Genomic DNA, 20,195 nt, shown 5'->3' with positions numbered 1-20,195 from the left:
AGAGAGAGAGAGAGAGAGAGAGAGAGAGAGAGAGAGAGAGAGTGCTGAGGTGGGGTGGAAGACGAGGTGCGCGCGGCTCCTCCTCGGAGGATCAATAGAGACAGGGAGACGAGACCTCTTTCCCACTCTCCGCGCTCTCTCGTTGCTCTCTTCTCTTTCCTCCCTCATCTCATGGTAGCAGCACCCTTCAGAGGGCACCCTAGCTTCTGGCTGCTCTTCCGCGCTTCCATCCTTCTTCGCGTTCTCCGCTTCTCGCTCCGCATTACACCATCGATTCTCTGAAACTGAAAATAGAAATCACGAGGTTAGCGATACACATGTGTGGGAGAAGAGGAAAAAGAATAGGAGGATGTTTAAATTAAATATATGTATATTATTATATCGCTCCTTCTCTCTGTACACACGTTCTCGATAATTTGGATGATATAATTATCTATTGGAGAAAAAATCAGAGTTTCTAGTTTTCTAATTTGAAGGTAAAAAGGTCTGTACATTAGACGCGTGTTTCCATAACATACGTAGTACGTCACATCTGAGACGACATCGCGAGGTCGATATTCATTTTCTCTGTCGGAAACTGGATCCATATAGAGCCGAGTGTCGAGGACGACGCGATCTTGCTGTGAGTTCAATATATCGGCAACGTTCGCCACATTCGAAAAATAAAAAGCAGCCGCTCCGGAGAGACTCCATAGAATTCGAGGAAAAATACGGAGGAGTGGGCTTAATGTTGCGTGGCCGGGATGCAAGGGCTGCCGACGGAGGCCGCGGGATGGCTTGGGTGGGCGGGCATAGGGGGTGAACGCCGTGATGCAGAGGGATGACGGGGGAAAGAGGGTGGAGAGAAACTGGGAGTCGCGGAGCACCGTGGGTAATGTTGCGTGATGAGACGCCTCGCGGATTCATCGAGCAGAGGAGAAGAGAGGAGGAAAGACGGAGAGGAAGCCGGTGAAACGGTGGAGAGAGAGAAAGAGAGAGGGAGACCACAGCCGAGAAGGAGAGGCGCGGAGGCTTGCTCTGCTCTAATTCTAAAGAGCACTCTCGTCGGACTCGCGCTCCCCTCCGCCACCGCCAACCCTCCGCCTTCTCCTTTTTGTCTTTCTATACTTTCCAGCTCTGCGAAAGGGGCGCTGCAGCGCGACGAAAATCTAGCAGGCCACCGGTAGTCGTGTCATGGGGATGAAAAACGTGCTTTCTACCTTTCCTCCCTTTCGCGCTCTTCCTCGAATCCCTGTTCCTCCGGTGACGGGCACCGCGTCTTTTCGTTCCCTCGTTTAAACGTCGACGTCGGGGGGAAAATGATTCCATCAGATTCCGACGCGTCTTTTGTTCGATCGATCCTTAATGGTAGTTGACGACGGCGTACACGCGCGTATTGTTCGCAACGCCGACAAAAATTGTGGATTTAAAATATAATCGCGGTTACAACCATAATGTCGATACGTTTCTCGAAGTCTTTGAAATATTTGCAATAGAAGTAAATCATATGTAGATTTCTGTGTGATAAATTCATTGAAATAATAATTTTCTTTCCTGCAACAAATGTCTCGTACTCCTAACGAATTTAGCATTTTCGTGATCACACAGCAAACATTAAGCTCATCACCGTAGAAGTGAACTTTGTAATTTTTATTAAATTTATGAGAAACATCTATTTACGAGTTTCTCATGAAACAACATAGACATAGCAAGACGAGTGATTAAAGACGTTTGCTTCGGTTGGCGGGCTCGTCGATGCTCGCGAAACAGAATAGACGGAGAACGGGCGTAGAGGGGTGGCTAGCCCGGTTGTGATTAATTTGAATCAGCAAATGCCTTCGAGGGTTTACATTGACTGAGCTGAAGGCACCGCCATACCGGTAATATGCTACGCTTCACGGGAGAAAGAGGCAGACGGTTGCAACGAGGCGAGCGAGGGATGAAGGGGGTGGAAGTGGGGTCGGGAATGTACGGATATGTTCACAAGGGAAGGAAACATCCCCCACGCAGACCGCAACGAAAAGCCAGCGGCAGCCGCGAAGCAACCCCCTGCTGCCTCTCCTCGGGGACGATGCATGGACTAGGGATGAGACAGAGAGGCGCGGGTGAAGGGACGAGGGTAGATGGAAGCCTCGAAGGTGGAGGCGAGAGGGTGGCAGAGGGGCGAGAGACCGTCTTAAATCACTTCCCGCTCCATCTCACTCTCTTTCGCCTCTGTGTACAGCTCCGCGAATAACAACCCCCGGCGATAGTGCTGAGGGAGTGCGCCGATTCCGGTTTACAAATTCGATTATGAGAGTCAGGATTGTCTTGCCCTTCCGTTCCAGTATTCTTTTAAAACAATAACCATATAGACAGCAGCGATTTTCAACGAATTTAAAATTTTCAGAGCTTGTAAGAAAAACAGCGTGTTTTATTATTTTCTTTAATGATTCGGAATTAGAAAGAGAGAGAGAGAGAGAGAGAGAGAGAGAGAGAGAGAAATAAAATTAGATATAAAAATTATTTTCTCTTTACGAATATACAACGAAAAATATCGATTGAAATGTTAACTCCGTCGTAACTTATCATGCGTCGGTGTAAATTTTCAATTTGACGAGACGTCGCGCACAATCTTTTTACGAGATGCCACGAAACCTCTTTTCCCAGTATCGCCTGGAAACTGACCGAAAGAGATTGACGAGCGAATACTTTTTACGACCGACCGCCCGGCATAACGAAAGATCCGTGATACTTATGATAATGACAAGTGTTCGAAGGATCAAATATTGTTTTGAAAACAGACGCAATGAAACTCGAAACGTTCTGTTTTATTATCCTGCGTGGACGCTCCTCAAAGAACAAGGGTGCTCTTTGTTGGATTTATTGCCCCCCCCCGGTGCGCTATCGGGTAACAACACGAAACACGATCTGCAATAAATAATAAAAAATTTAATTTTTACTTCGAAATTCCAAAAGGAAACGCGTATCAAATCAGAGTTGTGTTCACGTGGAAACTTTGCGCGCCCGTGTCGCTCCTAATTATTCAAACATATATGCACATTTGGATGTGCATGATAATTTGTTTTGCTTCCACCACCGCAGGAAAAATGATCGGAAACGCGTTAACGACGACTGCTTCTCGAGCAAAACTGGAACATGTGAGAAAGTTTGATATGAAACTCTTCTCTTGTTTTTCTCGAGTTTTAAGCGCCTTCTCAACAGGGCAGCACATATCAAGGGGAAATTGCTCGCGACGTCGAGTGAGCAATGAGATATCTCGCGAGATGTCTGCGCGTCTCCGTGTGCATTTATCAATATTCTCCGGCGCGAGTTCATCGATCGATAAAACCTTGAGAAATAATCGTGCGCAAAATAATCGTGCGTTTTTTAAACGACTTATTAAGAATTAGCGAAATATTCGAGCAAAGTAATAAGCACGGGTTCGTCCCTGATGAGGCGAGGGTGTCGACAAACCTAGTGCGAGTCGAAACCTACCTCTCCCTTGGCCTTCCAATTACTCGCGTTTAGTTGCGTTTTTCCGCTCGAATGCTCACTCTATGATACACTCGCGCACTCGACCCACGCTTGACTTTTCGTTACCCAAACCCACTTACGAACACGCGCACACCCACATGTACACCTGATCTGCACGTATGCGTGTGCGCGCGCCCGCGCACACACGCGTGAGCGACTCCGTGCTCTCGACAGTCTGTTTATATGACAAAAAAAGGAGTAACGATCGACCGGATACGTTGTGCCAGTCTAATCGTTGACCGAACGCACACGAGAACACGGCCAGCTTCGATTCATCGTGCTCTGGCAGTATTTTATAAAAATTATCGCGCTTGCGCGTGTGAGGGCGAGTGGATATTTGAATGATTATTAATCCCTTAAGAGAAGAGTGGTGTGCTCGGAAAAGTTTCGCGATATAAAATATTAAATTCATTTTGATTTATTTAAACTATTATATTTCTTTTAACTCATGGCAAATACAAATTATATATATTTTATATTCCATTTCTCAAAATTCTCTTCAAAGAAAGTAGCAATAAAAAGGAAAGAAATCCTGAAGATCTTAAAAAAAATGATAATAAAAAGAAAAAAATCGTGCTTGTATAGAAAAAAAGAGTCGCGCAGTCATTTTACTACTGAAGAGATTAATATTCCTCCACAACGTTACACTTGTATTATTAACACGCCCCACACGGCATTTCTGTTCCAGATGTATACTCCTGGAGAATGAACGGAGAGACCAGATCATCGCAAAGATCTTCCCGCGACTTGCCGCCGAAAGGAATGGCCAATTTTGCGCGACGCACAAAGTAAGATTAAAATAATCATCATATCGCATAGCGATGCCCATTTTGTTCGAGCTCGTCCGTCCATGCCAGATGCCAGCAGGCACGTCTGTACAAATTGATGTGACACGGTGGCATATGCCGCGGACGCGCCATGGAGCGGAGATTTTGCGTGGTCGTTACGATAAATCTTTACCTGGTCATTAACGGATATACACTCGTGTGTCCTCGTGGTCGTGTGTCTCGCTCGATAAAAGTAACGTTCGGGCGATAAATACGCGATGCCTTTTACTCGGCCACGTAATAATATAATGACGAAATATATTGTCCTGACCTGAAACACGGAAGTCACGCCATGGTTCTTTGTCCACCTTATTGAACGCGCATAATTTGCGCGCCACGGAATGAGCGAGAATGTCCGCGGCCTGTGTCGTTGGTCGGCCGCGAGACGTTCGAGCGATCCGCACGCCGAACGTCGATTAATCCGGCGATCGCGCAAATTATTTGCTCGCACGAACATACTTTATTCGCCTGTAATTGGGACTAATGTCGATTAGAAATTCTTCACGCGAAGACGCCCAGATGGAAATAAATCCAGAATGGCCAGTGATTATGTTTGATATATACGTTCGTGTAAAAAGATAAGCCATCGAGCTTATCACCCTTGTTTATCCGATCTCCCCGGGGCTAGTTATAAATGCATGACGACTAAGGTCGCATGAGCACCCTTTAGTCGTTGCTTAACCTGTGCTTTGCTTTAAATTAATACCTACGCCATTTGTCTTCCGTGTACGAGATACATTTCGGTTTAGTACTATGTCAATGCTCCACATCGTGATGATTAGTTACAATATAACTAATTTCTCGCTGACGGAATTATTGCCTTTTGAATATGACTGTCGACCACCGCTGCTTTTGTGTATTCCCGCAATAATATCGCACAACGCGAATGTACACGCAGAAAAATGCATACTATATTCAAGTTACTTGTTTCAAGTATTTTGTAGGTTTACATATTCGCGAATCTATCATAAGTTCATCACAAGCATCAAATTTACTCAAAATACATTCTGACTCCTAGTAAGTTTAGTATTTTAATCAAGAATATTTTACATTGAAACAAATTCGACTTGCTCGTTACAAAGAGTTGAATCAGCTTTTTCTGGAATAGAGTTTTATCATATTCTTGTAAAAAGAATAAATTTTTCTTTTGAATACATTGATAATAAGCTTTTCTTAAATTTGTGATAAGCGTATTTTGAGGTCATTGTCAAGGAAATTCTTTGCTGAAAACGGTCATTATTCAGAAAAAAGGGAAGTAAATTGAATGATCACTTTTTTTAGCAGTAAAATATTTTTTTCTGTGTGCATCCGTGACGCTCGCTCGCGACGAGCTCGAGTGAAGTGGGTATGGTTAGGAGACCGTGTACTAATGCATATCTAACGAGGTGCCTAATCGGCCGGTCTTACAAAATTTTGCTCGATTTTATAGTAACGTTCAAGGATCCGGGATAACAAGTTAATTTAAATACGAAACATCAGAAGTTTTTAATCTTCGCGCGGTGTATTTAACCGGGCAACCTACTTTTCTTCTCTCTTTTTTTTATTTTCATCGCTGATACACGCTACCTCATTCATATACATCGCAGCAAATATCCGCGACGTATATCCTCGTGCTTATTGAACAATCAGATATGTTAACGAGGACATCAACGGGTCCGCACGGGATCCGAAAAGGAATCACACAGAAATCACCGCCGATACCTCCACGTGTATCGCCGAATACGATCTACGCATTTGCATAATGTCTTCTTCACGTCGCACGCTCGGGGCTCAATTATCCCCTAATTTATTTATAATTGCATGTAATATCCCGCTATAATTTCTCTCTCCTACGCCGAATACAAAGAATATTTCATTATTTCGCGAGGCGTAAACTTGCATATGTATTTCTGCCTCTAATCGACATCCAGTAATTTCTCTTTTTACATCATACACACACAAACACTTACGCTCCGGACGCTGAAAATTAATGGTTATCAACGGAAAATCAGAAGCGATTTCCGAGAAGGCGGGAAATAAAAAAAAAAAAAATCCATCGCGCAAACCCCGCGACGCGGAATTGCCTTTTATAAAGTAACTCGCTTGCATGCCGTCGCCCGGGATCTCGGTCACCGCGGGCATTATCAGGCATTATAGATATAAATGAAGTATGCGCGAGAAATATCCCCGCGGATCACCGCCGATCGAGTTTCGCTTCCGCGGAATGCGACCTGCCGTCCGCGTGTCCGCCGATCGGCCGTTCGTTTCCGCAAGTTCCGACCGATTAAACCGCGGTTATTCGCCCGCGATCAGGAACGCGTCTCTGATATTTTTTTGCACTCGGATCTCGGAAGGCGACAAGGGTTGCGCGTACAAGGCGGCTCGCATGTCTCAACGAGGCGGTCTCCGTGGTCACATCAGTCTCCGAGCATGCGAGGCCTCTCGGGGCTAAATCCCCGTAATATACACACAGGGGCACCGGCGAGGTACTATCGCGGCATTATACAGACATACCTATATCCCAGTCCGATGACTGCTGATATGACATGCGACCGTCTTAGATATAGGCTGCACGACATGCTTCGCTCTCCCTCCTCCTTCTGACTCTCTCTCTCTCTCTCTCTCTCTTTCTCTCTCTTTTCCTCCCTCGCGCCCTCCTACCGCCGTCGCAATTCTCCGCCACCCTTTCAGTCCACCCTCACGCTCCCCCTCTGTCTTGCCTTCTCGCGCGCGCGCTGCCATCGCCGATGGAAAATATGCAGCTCGCACGACGTGTAAGCCGCTCGCGTTTATGTGTTCTTCGGAATAGAAACGCTCGCGCGTCCAATAAAACTAACTACGTCCAGTTTATTCTTCCTTAGGACCGTCAGTCTTAAACGTGTGCGGTGCACACCTTGTTGAGCCGAGTCGAGAACAAGACCCTAATAAAGTCATTAGTATATTTTCGCCTTCGTAAAATTTACTGCATAAAACTACAAGTCCATCCCGCTTACATTCTTCAAGCTTTTAAGATTGCGAGAGTTTGTCGTTTAAAGTCGTTTGAAAAGAAAGAAAATAAAAAGATGGGTTATTTGTGTTAATTAAAATCAGTGACTAGAGTCCATGGAGTGAAATTAAATTTGCACGCGAATATCAATAACTTGAGCGATCGTATCTACAGCCGCAATGACCGTGAAACGAGACCGAAGACTGCAAGTTGCAGCTGTCGCTTTCCGAGCAATTATTACCACCACGTTATTACGAGGAGTTAAATTTGATCCAATTCATCTTCTTCTAGTCACTGGTTTATCCCGACAACGATCAGCACAGTCGCGCCACACGCACTCGAATAAAAATAAGAAGGGAAAAAAGGAAGAAAACAGTTACGAGTCCGTAGCTCCGAGCACCCTATGTTAATATATGTTAAGAATAAAAGCTCATTCTTCTTATTCATAGATGCTTTCCAGATAATCGCGTACGGTATGCGCGCACGACGGTATTATTCTCCAATTTAATGCCGTACTAACGGTGCATTAGGCATTGTTTAGGTGGATGCAAATTTTCGGTAACGCGATTGCGATACGGCGCCGTACGTTTGTCGACAAATATTTCTCGAACGGTGCCGATAAATATTTGGAGTAGCCCGCATTTAGCGATTATCGGCGAGCGGACTTAAAAACTTTTAAGCATGAGAACAATGGCCAACCGCTCGAGCATTTCATGCTTCCGCGAAGTCGTACGTGAGGTAACGGGCACGGGGGAACGGGGGAAGGGATGTAAAAGGCGCTGTAAAGTCTCGTGCAATCTTCGTCGGGTAATGTCTCAAGCGGTATCGATTAGCAGCAGAAGGAGAGAGCATGCTCGCGCGGCGAAAAAAAGACGTCCACTTCGGCATCATACACACGGTGTAAATGTAGCAGCGAATATGTGCTCCGTAAATCGCGCGGGAGTGACAAATTTGCAGATTTAAGGATCGCCGCGCACATAGAGTCGCGTGGACGGATTCAGAAACTATTCGCGCGGGAACGGATCGGGACATCGAGGTGACGAGGACGCGAGAGTTCGCGCGGGCCGGCAAGACGTGAGTCGTCGACGAAGGTGGATTGATAGAGAGGAGTCTTCGGTGAGAGTCCGCGAGTCAAAGAGTAGCCGAACGCGCGTTTCTTGCGGATCGATAAGAGTGGTAGAGCGGATTGGCCTTTTAGCTAAGGGTCGAGAAGGAAGGCGAGTGGTTTTTATAGCCAGCGAAAGGACAGGGAGGGTCCTGGATCCTTGGGTACCCTACTCGACCAGAGTATCCCTAATATACGTCATCCGTTAACGGCGTATTCCCTCCGTCCCTCCGCAGCTCGATCTCGCTCCTTCTCACGGAAGTGGCCGAATCGACCTTCTTTCTCTCCTTCTGCACGGTAATATCGAGATCGACGGCTCAGTGGTCGTGCGGGACTACTCCGAGAACTGGTCCTTCCATTCGTCATTTCAGTGGTCCTTGACCAAAATCGAATCATACGCTTCTTCCGTACGAGCCCAATGTCCATGTGAAAACGGGATTTTCGATACTGTTTTTTCGTCAGTAGACCCACCGAGGTCTCGAGTCAGTTTTGTTTATTTATTACGTTACAATTTTTCGTCGAGCTGTAAAATAACTGAGAGCGCAACATGGCTTCGCGTGTGAGAAATTAACTAAAGGACGCGACCAAAGGAGCTTCGAGGAATATAATTTCACGTATGATTCGCGCGTACACATCCGCGTGTTTTTATTTCCGAGAATAACACTCGCGCGAGGCTATCTTTTGTGCGCTAAACGTGACAGAAAGCTCGCGCCCGGATCGCGGTGCGCTCTTCGAGCCCTTTCTTCGCCATGGAGGTCGTAAAGTCCACGCTGGGAGGGCTCGTCAGGAGGGAGATTAATTGAATATACTGAGTACACACAACGCAGCAGGGCCGCATGTCACGTTCCGCGAAATCTTTGATCTCGAGAAATCGGCGTCTCGGCCGAGCGGAACGCGTTATCGTCGGATTAGAGCGAGATCACGAACATCTACGTTCGGCAAAATTATTTCTCGGACTGCACGCTCGCCCGAATTCTCTCATTTTCCACGTAAACATCGCTCGCAAGCTACGCGGAATATTCGTCGCTCGCGTTGTCGCTGTTAATTATTCAGCATTAATTATGTAACAATGTCATCGGCCAATAGGCGATCGTTACGCCATTTCTCGTCGGACGACGCTCATATTGCTTCCGTACGCGCACGTCGAAAGTCTTTAATAAATCCGCGGACGCTTCACCTCGCTCTGGTTCTGTGTCGATACTTATCAACGATCGAGACTCACCGCCGTTCCTACGCCACTGACAAGCACGTATTCAATTCGCGCATAGAACGTGCGCGCGTTCTCGCCGCACGCAGATACGCATACACGGATACGCGATCGCGTACGCGCGTGAGCTGACCCTCACCAACACCAACGACCAACACCTGCCTCTCGTCGGCCGAATGCATAACGCGACCAGCACGCACACGCAATACTATATCCATTTGAATATGGATGCCTTATGAAGTCACACATATCCTCCTCCCACCTGGTCCTCCCTCTCTCGCTCTGTCTTTCTCTCTCTCCTTTTTTTACGCCTTTTTTATACTCCGCTCTCTCGCTCGCACTCGGCCCCTTTCTTTCTCCTTCTCTTCGCTCGTGTTTTTCACCCGTGCACCATGGCGCGGGTGGAGCACGTGCAGCGGGAAACAAAGAGAGTCCCGCGGAGAAAAGAGGTGACGCGAGAGGTGACCGAGAGGAAGAGAAGGAGAGGCGGACCATGGAATGGAGAGAAAAATGATGTCGCAAGAGGAGGAGCGCGGACGCTGGATGAGAGTATGCGAAATGGTCTCGGCGGCCGTGCGGCTGCGGAGAATAAACGCTCCGAACTGGAGCGAAGGTGAAAATACATGTCGGGGATCGCCGATGAACGGCGGGGCGATTTGATTGTGCGTGCTCATACGCGTGATTGGAAGGTGGGCGAGAAAAACGTGCGGGAAAAAAAATAATAAAATCGGCGCAGTCGAAAGTTTCCGTAATTGATTCTGATTTTGAGATTCTTTATTCACGCGTCATTCGTGCCGCGATTCTCCCTCTATACATATATGGGGTGTCCGACTAATTCGCTGCGGGGCCATGGTGTGCAGGCAGAACACATTAATTTCAATAAAAATGTCCTCTAGCATTTTTCTGATTCGCCAATCTTTCTTCATTAATATCTCGAAATTTTACGTGATTGCTTGAAAAATGCTGGGAGACGACTTTTTTGTTCAGACTGATGTGTCCCATCCGCATACTCCGTAGGAAATTGTCAGACACCCTGTAATAATTTGAGAGCAAGTCACTTGAAATTTAAGAGGGACAGAATTTATGATTCGTTTAATGAATCGCAATGACACGGCGAGGCTCCGAGCGGGGCTCGAGCGGGTGGCCTCGATTAATCCGTCGCGAATCACCGATCGACGATCTAAAGAAGCGAGTCCGACCGTACGTAATAAATATCATTTGTCTCGCTACTGATTCCGTATTGGAATGGAACGTTTCCGCGTGACGAACTACTGCTGCCGCCGCTGTTACCGTTCGAGAGCGAGTCTGACACATTCGAATCTTAACGGAAAATATCCTCGTGCTAGATTCGTGCCGATTTCGCTCGAATCGTGCGAATTCGTCCGTGTATCTATCAACGACAATTCTTAGTCGCGTTTCCGATAATCCAACGAAACTCGTTCGAATTTCTCGATGTTTCTAATGTTTTTTCGGTGGAATCCCGCGCGCGGAAATAGAATTGGCGCGAACGAGCTGCGCGATTGGATCCTTTGATCTGGCAGAGCAACGAGTCGCGGCGATAACCGTAACCCCTCGAAGCCGCCGCTCGTGTTCGTCGTTTCCTCGACGACGACGCGAGACGCGGCCGGCGCGCGCGACGGCGGCGGTCTTTTACGATTTTCCAGGATGAAAATAAACGCGTGGCCGCACACACCGGCGGCGGCCCGCGCGTCGCGTATTCGCCGCGATATTTCTGCACTGCGCGCACGCCACAAGAGCCAAGAACCGGAGGGCAGCGAGAACCGGCCGACAATAAGAGAGTCGCCAGTTCTCGTTAAAATAACGAGTCCTTACGATTCGAAAGGCTCGTACGCGCGATCATACGCGCGTAATTATAGCGGGAGAATGATGCAGCGGCGCGTTTCGGCTATTCTTGTCCCTTTCGGGCGGCAAATTTCACCAGCGAGCTTGCCGCAGTCTGTAGCGCTCATTATTGCGAATTCCGTGCGAAATTCTGCATTGTCTCAATTTGCAAGAACCGCCATAAGAGCAGCTGTATTATTACCTGCAATCACGCGTCGAATGGATATCGTCGCTTATTATTTATTAGAGACATTCACGATCGATTGATGAAATATTCATTGAACATTATACACGCGCGTATACGCGAGAGAGACGTTTACCGTAAACGATGAGAGTTCTGTCTCGCCGGAACAAGCTGTCTCGTCCGATCGCGCCGACACGGCGGGATGAAGCGAAAGGAAATAAAAAAGGTGGGATGAGGAGCAGCCGATCCTGGGTACGAAAGGACGAAGGAGCAGGGCGGAGCTGCGCCCGGAAGGGTGCGCGGGCGCGTTTCGCGCTGAACGTGGCCGTTCGTGGGGTCGGAGGTCGAGTTCAGGTGCGACGAAGACGGAGAGGAGGGACGCTTAGTCGAGCAAACGCACCCAGAAATGTAAAGTCGAAGTGCTGGCGTGAAGCGAGTTGCCCGTCGAGGTTCGACGTCGTCGCGCCGCGACCTCCACTCGACCAGTTTCCCCGATCTCTCTCCTGAACGTACCCCACCTGTTCAAACTGTACGTTTCGCCCGACGTTGTGGATCGCGCGGCTCGGGCATCAGTCGACCTGACCGATATAAGGGTGGTCGGTCGGGGTTCAATGACAATTTCGACGGGAATGTCGCTGGACCTGCGTAAAAAGCGACGGGTGTTGCGAACGATGTAAAATCAGTGCCGCGTTCGCGCCACAGACGGTAAACACGACGACGTTTCGGGCATCGAGTGGGATATCAATCGATACTGCCCGCTGTGCCACGTGTTCGCCGACAGCGTGGTTGTAACTGTCATCGGTGGAGAGCCGCGCGTGCAAATTACACGGCAACTAGAAGAATCGCTCGGGTGTGAGGCTGCAGCGAATTTGAGAAAAATCGCGCAGCACCCCTACGTCTCATCCCTGCGTATGTCACGCTTAATTTCCGCATTTTCTTTGGAATTGCAAGGCTGACGGTTTAACCATTGGTTTAATTATTGATTGCGCCATAGCATGAGGCCGATCACATGAAAATACAAAATGATGAAACTATTGTCACGCGCGAATCGACACCAGATCTTTGCTCAATGAATTCGCGCATACGTTGTGCGCTGTGAGTATATCTTTATTAGAAAACGCAACATAATATGCAAAATGAAAAATGTGATTCGTGATGTCAGCATTAATATGTTGAGTGTCATACGTGGAAGTTGTTATCGCGAATGTTTCATTTCCTCTTATTATATAGGAAAAAAGATCTTTTTCAACAACTTATAAAAGTAATTGCACAAACATTTCTATCGTGTCCGAAAGTAAACGCTAATTATCACGGCGTTTCGAGAGCGTCAGTAAAATTTGTCGGGCACAGCAGCCGGAAACATGAGAATTCAGCTCCGCGATAGATTCATCGAACAAGAATGTTTACAATCTGTGCACGTGGTGAATACTTCGTATCGGAGCGGTACAGACTGTACGTCAGCAATCGGCCGCGATAGCGGCTGGACACGAAGGCTTGGATCGGTAATCGGCATCGTCAGCGAATGAGCGAGCACAGACCGCGCGAACACCTGTTCTTAACGGATGCTGTTGCTCGTTCGAGCAGACGTAAGAAGAGATGCAACGAAATACGACACTACATGGACATCGAGAAATCAAAGCGTATATGATACGTTAAACAGTACAGACTACTGTGGACGTTATGATCGCACATCTGTAAAGCGCGACTTTTTAATGTCTCTCGTCTGAAGATTAACGATATCAAGCAAATAACTACAGCAGAATTTTTCATTGCGCTCAACGAGACTGAAAAGGACTTCCAGATTGCTCTTCACCCCCATCGTATCGCAGGAAACCGAAGTCATATCAATGAAGATCTTTGCTGCTAATTAAATATCCAAGTACGCATTGTGAGACATCGTGAATAGAGGAATATCGATAAGTCGTGGTATGTTTTGTCCATGCCAAAATCTATAAACGTTCCACAAGAGAAAATTGCGACAATGTTCATGCAGGAGGTATGAACGAGAAGCAGCGTGTGTACGGGTGCCGAAGCATCCGCGAAGAAATATCGAGCGCGGTAACGTCTCGTTATTGACGAGTACGAGATTGGAAGTCGGGCTCTCGGCTTCACTCAGGCATCCTCTCCGTCTCCGACGACTCCGAGGCTGCACGAGCGGCTGACAGAAGGGCAAGGTAGGACAGAAGCCCGAGAGCGAAGAGGCGAGAGGTCGCGAGAATTGCCGTGTGCATGGCTCACACACCGCGGAGGAGAGACAGCCGCTGATCATTGGTGGACAGCGAAGCCGGGTCGTCTAGGTGGTGGGGAAGCCACCAGGTCGACTCCGCAGGTGGGGAAGGCCAGGAGAAGGTGGAGGAGGAGGCGCCGTCGACGCCGCCGCGGCGGCGGTGGTAGTGTCGCGGACAGTGGTAGTGGTACCGGTAGCGACATGAAGAGGAGGCAGAAGAGGGCGGAAGAGCAGGAGGTGTAACGACGGAGGTGGCGTAGGAGAGGAAAACGGGAGAACGACGGAGGGTGGCGAGAGAGAAAGAGAGAGAGAGAGAGAGAGAGCGAGAGGAAGTTGCACGGGGGAGGAGGACTCGCGGGGAGAGTCTGGTGCGCGGAGAGAGGGTCGCGAGGGTGGAGGACAAGGTGGTGGAGAAGGAGGAGACGCGAAGGACAGGAGAAGCCTCCTCCGCGCGCTGTCGGAGGACAGATCCGACGTGCGTCAGGATCCCAGCCGGACGAATCGACCGGCTTCTCTCTTTTCTCTTACCGTGCCGTCGGATAAGCGGGTGGGAGTGGAGGAGAGGAGAACGCGAGCAGTCGCGGTCCGTACCGGAAGTCGCTCGCGACACGGCCTATTCTCCGACTACGTGTCCGGTTAGGAATCCGCGATTACCTCGCGACTCTACTTTCGCTGCGACCGATCTCGGCGAGTGAAAACTGCCGTCGCGCGAATCTCGCGACACTTTCGGTTGACAGGACAGCTCAGAGGGTGGGAAGGGTGGACAGTGAACCGATCGACAGGATAATAAACTCGGTGCATAAACTCGCATGGCTCGGAGGACCGTCAGCGACGTTCTTACGGTTAGTGTTTTGTTTTCGACTTCGCCACCCGTCGTGCAGCGATGAGATCCAAGCCGGTGGCGAGAAGATTGGCACAGGGTGAGTAAGCGATTGTATCCTTCCTTGTTTCATCATTGGCAACGAGTATTGAATAATCCATTCGCGACGTGCGAATTAAGCGAGACAATTTCTTATCTTACAATATAAACCTCTTTTGAGAAATCTGTATTGGTGGATGAAAGGAAGTGAGAGAAATGGAATTTTACATTATCATTTCTGAGGAAAATAATTATATAAAAATAATAATTGATGCATTTGGCACAAACGCGATTCACCTACACATGTTTACCGCCATCTATAAGGCTTTGTGATTTTAGCTATACGCTGAAAATACAGATGGGGAAGTGTGTGCGCGGGGAGATTGTAATTACTATCTAAATTGCTCGACGAATGAAAGCGTTTAGAACGCTTTCAAGAAATATGTCGCGGTTTTTAATTTCTCACATAAACTTTATGCACCGCGAACAATGTGTGACATATTTCCTCGCCATGCACGGGCAAAAAATGATTATGGCATTTTTCTTAAAAAAAGGTAACATTATTTATTCGTTCAAACAATTTTAATTTCATATTTTTAATAAATTCTTCATATTTTCTCCCTGCGTTTTTAATTTTTCCCTGCGTACAGAGCGTTTAAAATTATCCGATGCACACAGAAGACGATAACAGTTGCAAAAATATATCAGTCTGATTTGAATATTTATCAATTCTCGCTGGGAATGCGAGACGGAATCGCTCGCGAATCTTCGCGATCGATAAAGGGAATCAAGAAATGAAACCCGATTCCATCGCGCGCTCCTGGAAACTGCTATACCAGAACGGAAGACATTACGAGTCTTTCCGCGGAACTTATTTAACGAGGCAATAAAAGCATACCACGGCATGAGTACTATATAAAACTCATTTTCAAGACTTCGTCCGTTGCAAAACGAGCTTGTGTCTTGGCCAAGTCTCCGCGATATTACCCGCGATCGTTCGACAGGTCTCGCTCTCGACATACCGCTCACGTGACAAACACTGCACACATAATGTTGCGTTTAATTTTTTATTATCGACATTAGCTTATTCTGCTCATTGTGGAAACATTGCTAAAAGTAGCGCGGTGTAACGACTTTTGCACGACTGGTATACGCCGCTGCTCCCAGTCGTAGTTGTAATTGCGCCAACAATTCTTTTTTCTCTCAAATTAAACTTTTTATCAATCTCACCACTGCTTTAGATTTATGATAGCCATGAAGAGTCTCTGACGTTTCAGAAATAATTTTCACTACGCGCACATTTGTTACTGACATTAGGACACCGTTTTCGCGAGTGACTTTAAAGTTTACTGTCACATCAACGTTTCGTACTTGTAAGTGGAAGTGCTTGATGCAACACGATTCTTCGTGTTCGAAAATATTGACACTTGTATCTTCGATGTATTAATTCGTCGTATGATATCGAAACTTTTGCGTAAATTGCCGCGGGAGAATATAACAATTCATCGACAATGGCTCGTAGTCGCGCCTATCGCCTTATCCTTGTGTAATAATCGCCACTCGAAACATCGGCGACTTGGCGGCCAGCCGATTGGTCGAATTACCGATAACGATATCGCCGACGACAGAACATGTCATTGTCCGTGATGTCGCGGGTGGTGACGCAACGAGGATAATGTGGAAGAAGAGTAGGCGGTTCTCGCGCTGGCGCACCAACAAGGTCGATATCATTCTTTCTTTTCCTGTCTTGTCTAGTCACCCTGCTCGTCTCCTCTTGCCACTCCACCTCCGCTCTAACGAAAGTCCCGCCCATACTTGGTCGACACGATATGTTTTCAACTCGTTCTGCAATGTTCTTCCGTTTGGACGGAACAGTTTTCCGCGAGCGCGGTAAATTCCAATCATGAAGATTTCATTTCGCAGGTGGCGATGGGACTTTACTCTTCTCCATCTTAAAAAACCACGTTTAAAATCATCCTTCGCTCGCGTCGCGACGCTTCATTGAAACGTTAAAACGTCGTGTAATATTATCTGTTCGAGAATTGAATTTCCTCGGCGGAAAAAAGAAATGAAATTTCGGGAGGAAGTAAATATTGGATGTTCAACGCGTGCGCTCGTCCGACAAAACCGCGAATCGATCTTCCTTTGTGTGTTGGTTAACAATGCAGCATCGCTTGGTCTACAAAAGATTCGCTCGCGCAACGTGTGCTGCCGCGCCGTTAATTTATTGTTGTATCATGAATGGCGATATAGAGTGAATTTTCGACGGATGGTTATAAATCTGTATAACGATATATCGATCCACAACGGCACATTTTCTTTCTTCTCTTTCTCTCTCCAAACGTGATAAAAGGACATTGACAGTGTGGCGTAAACAGTGAAAACACTGAGCTCGCTTCTAGTACGAACCATTGACTTTCATTTATTTCTGGCGTGTTGTTGCGCGGGATTTATTATTAACCTTGCTTCTCCCCGGCCATTAGAACGACTAGCTTCAAGAAGAGAAAAGTAGTATTCTTTTTCGTATCAAAATCGAAATAAAATTATTCACGTGTTTTACAAAATACAGTTATTTTGCGTTTTATAAGTACAAAATATACAGCACGATTAAAATTATATTAATATTTTTCCGTTGTCGGGAATTTTTTTTTTTGCAGATTTCAGTTCTATTGCAAGGAAAAAGAAAGAAAGGGGAGAACAAAAGGAGTGTTCTAAAATTGTTTTCATGAATTACGGACTGATTAATTTAGTCGCTGCAATATTTCGTCGGTAACCATCGCGCTTTGTCATCATCGCGAGTTAACTCGGCACAACGAGCGACCTGCGTTCGTGATTATAATAAACTCCCTTCCATAAACGGCTCGACAGTTCAGTCTAACAGTACGTGCTCTCAACGGATCTCGTAATCTATAAAACCCGAAATCCGTTAACGCTTGACTCACAAGTCGCCGAGACAATGGCTCAACCGTGCGCGAATTCACCCTCCGTCAGGAGCGATCTTACAGACAAGAGACGAGACTTGAGGAAAGAAGAGAGAAGGGAGGCACAACTTAGGGACGTACAGATGAAAACCGCATGTGTTCCTCATAGATTCTAAATTAATCTTGAACCGATATTTAAAATTCGGCATTCTTGCACGAGCATCCAAAAATGCACACGTTAAAAATACCAGTTGCGTTCAACATCGAGATTTATCTCGTGCGGGATTGATGCCGCCCTCTGCCTTCCTCGGGATGCACGCGACGCATTGTGCCGTTGAGACAAACAGGGAACTCGTGAAACTGATAGGAAGCGGAAAGAAGAGGAGCCTCTATCCATGCAGGAATAATCATGGAATCCAACTACCGCGGGTCTGAAAGACGCATCATCCCATTGAGAGTCGCGTCTAGCCGCAGTACCGGAAGTCGTATCCGAGAGGAGACAAAGCCAAAGAAACACAACGCACGGAGTACGTGGGAGGAGTAGAGGGTGGGGGTTCTGTTTCATCGCCGCTTTTGTCTCGCATCCTGAGAGAGAGCACGACTGAATAAGAAGTATGAATAGATCGGATGATCCTAAGGTAGGTCAGTCCATTCTCGTTCTGCGGGAGACTCCCGCTACCGCGGATCCCACCTCTTCTTCTGCTTTTTCCTCGTCTTCCTCTTCTTTCTCGCCCCCTACTGTCCTCGCTGTTCTTACCCTTAAACGGGCCGATTAAGAACGTCTGCTGCGTCCCGATACGATCGCATGCTTTAGAACGTGCGAAATGGTCGATACCGTTTATATCGTTCGGTGTTCCTTCATCTTAATCATGTATACGACTCGATAAGGAGGAATGGATCTAATTGACCGCGCTGATGGATGCATCGATCGATCGCAAAGAGCCATCGTCGGAGTTAATCGGCGATTAATCTCTCGAAGAAGGATTTTTGCCTCGAACAACGCGATTGATTTTCGGGACGATTGCCTGCCGGTATCAGTCAGTTCGTGAGGCTCCGCCAGTCTATGAAATTGGCACGACGGCGTCCAAGCGTTTTCGAGCGCCGACAGTTTCCCTCGATGAGAAGAATAGGAGACCTCCGCATAACGAGAACCGCAATAGCCGCAGTGTACATTGTGACACAATATCTCAACTATTTGCCACCGCATACCTGCGTTTTTGCATGTAGAAACGTATGCGATGGTCACGCGAGCGCATTAGGTCGCCTCGAGTCTTCGAGTCGGGCTCGCAGCGCGAGCAAGCAGCGGGCGATGGAACAATTGATCGGCCGATCAATTGGTCACAGCCGTGCGATATCTTCTCCTTTTCTATTACGACGGACGAACTTTTACGGCGTATTATATCGACGTACGCGGTCGACGTATCGAAGACGAAGCGATCGCGGTGGGGAGGCAGGGAAATGAATCAGATTGGAGAGACGGCCAGCCAGAGACGGATCCGCGTAGGAAGTTGATGAAACTCGAACTTTGGATACCTGACTGCTTCGCGCGAAATGATTTTCTTCCTTTTTTCAAATTTAATCATTTTATTATATATTTATCATATTTGACTTCTCTAGCGAATTGATTTGATGGTAATTGGCAGCGTCTCCTATTGGCAGTGTTTGCTCGCTCGGATTTATTTCTCAACGACATCCGATTTTAATGTCGGGGGTCCGGTAAATAAGCATTCGCTTCTGCGACTTGGGACAACGGTGCTGTCATTGTGCAAGTTTGGCACTAAAGAAACTCCGAGGGTCGCTGCGCGTTGCGCGATTAAGAATTATAGCACGATATATCACTTGTGCCAGATCACAGATTGTCTCTCGTTTCGTTTCGCCGGCGTGGCTTTTAATTGGCAAAAGCGCACACGTACGTATGCGGCGGGCACCTAAATACTTTATCGCGAATCGCGTTGTGTCGTGTGTGACAAGCACGCCAGGCAGCTCGGTGCAACGTGTATTCATATTTTACGACGCGACCTGCTGTCAATAATGCTGAAACCAACTATTGGCAGGTACGGCCAATCGCGAGTACGATCGCCTCGTACAGTCGGGTATAATGACAGACACGACGATGCGCTTTCCACAGAGAAGATTGCCTTTCTCTAAATTCTCATATGTCGCGGTGTCTTCGTGTCAGTGTCACAATGACACTGCATCCGATGGACCCCGGTATCTCGATAGGAATAAAACACTGGATCGGTCGCGAATTCGTCAATTCGCGCAACGATGTCGATGTCAAACTCCAATTTAGCGTGACATATTTCTGGAAGAATAGCTCAAACACTTGTTCACGAGGTCGGGCGTATGATCGATGCTAATAACATGAACCGGAATGCCAACACGACGCTTCTTTGAAAAACCAAGGGTGGCTACGCAAACTTCGACAACGGAAGCTTGGAACAATTATCCCTCCGCGTCTTGAATTCCCCTTTCACGCTTTCCCTCAACCGTCTCCTTTCGCAGACCGTTTCGAGCCGATATTCTCTCTCTCTCTCTCTCTCTCTCTCTCTCTCTCTCTCTC

The 20,195-nt window shown here is 47.4% G+C and overlaps 1 protein-coding gene and 1 long non-coding RNA gene across 7 annotated transcripts in view; one reads left to right on the top strand and one right to left on the bottom strand.

Annotated features, from left to right (window-relative positions):
• LOC116845994 overlaps positions 1-20,195 on the bottom strand; it is a 221,068-nt gene that overhangs the window by 9,540 nt on the left and 191,333 nt on the right. For all 6 annotated transcript variants that reach the window (XR_004378381.1, XR_004378382.1, XR_004378383.1 and 3 more), the window contains one exon: positions 116-284. This is a non-coding gene — a long non-coding RNA (uncharacterized LOC116845994). The remainder of the gene's footprint in view (positions 1-115; positions 285-20,195) is intronic.
• The window catches only part of LOC116845993 (histone-lysine N-methyltransferase PRDM16-like), a 77,807-nt gene continuing 70,940 nt past the window's right edge, over positions 13,329-20,195 (top strand). Inside the window, exon 1 of the mRNA XM_032819297.1 lies at positions 13,329-14,772. Within this exon, the coding sequence (XP_032675188.1) occupies positions 14,736-14,772 (37 nt within the window). The 5' untranslated portion in view covers positions 13,329-14,735. The remainder of the gene's footprint in view (positions 14,773-20,195) is intronic.

The sequence above is a fragment of the Odontomachus brunneus genome, unplaced genomic scaffold (assembly GCF_010583005.1).
Source record: "Odontomachus brunneus isolate Ranch 3 - 2012 unplaced genomic scaffold, Obru_v1 Obru_scaffold_059, whole genome shotgun sequence".
NCBI classification, from domain to species: domain Eukaryota; kingdom Metazoa; phylum Arthropoda; class Insecta; order Hymenoptera; family Formicidae; genus Odontomachus; species Odontomachus brunneus.
The sequence above is the reverse complement of the archived record's forward strand: the minus strand, read 5'-3'. Positions and strand labels throughout refer to the sequence as shown.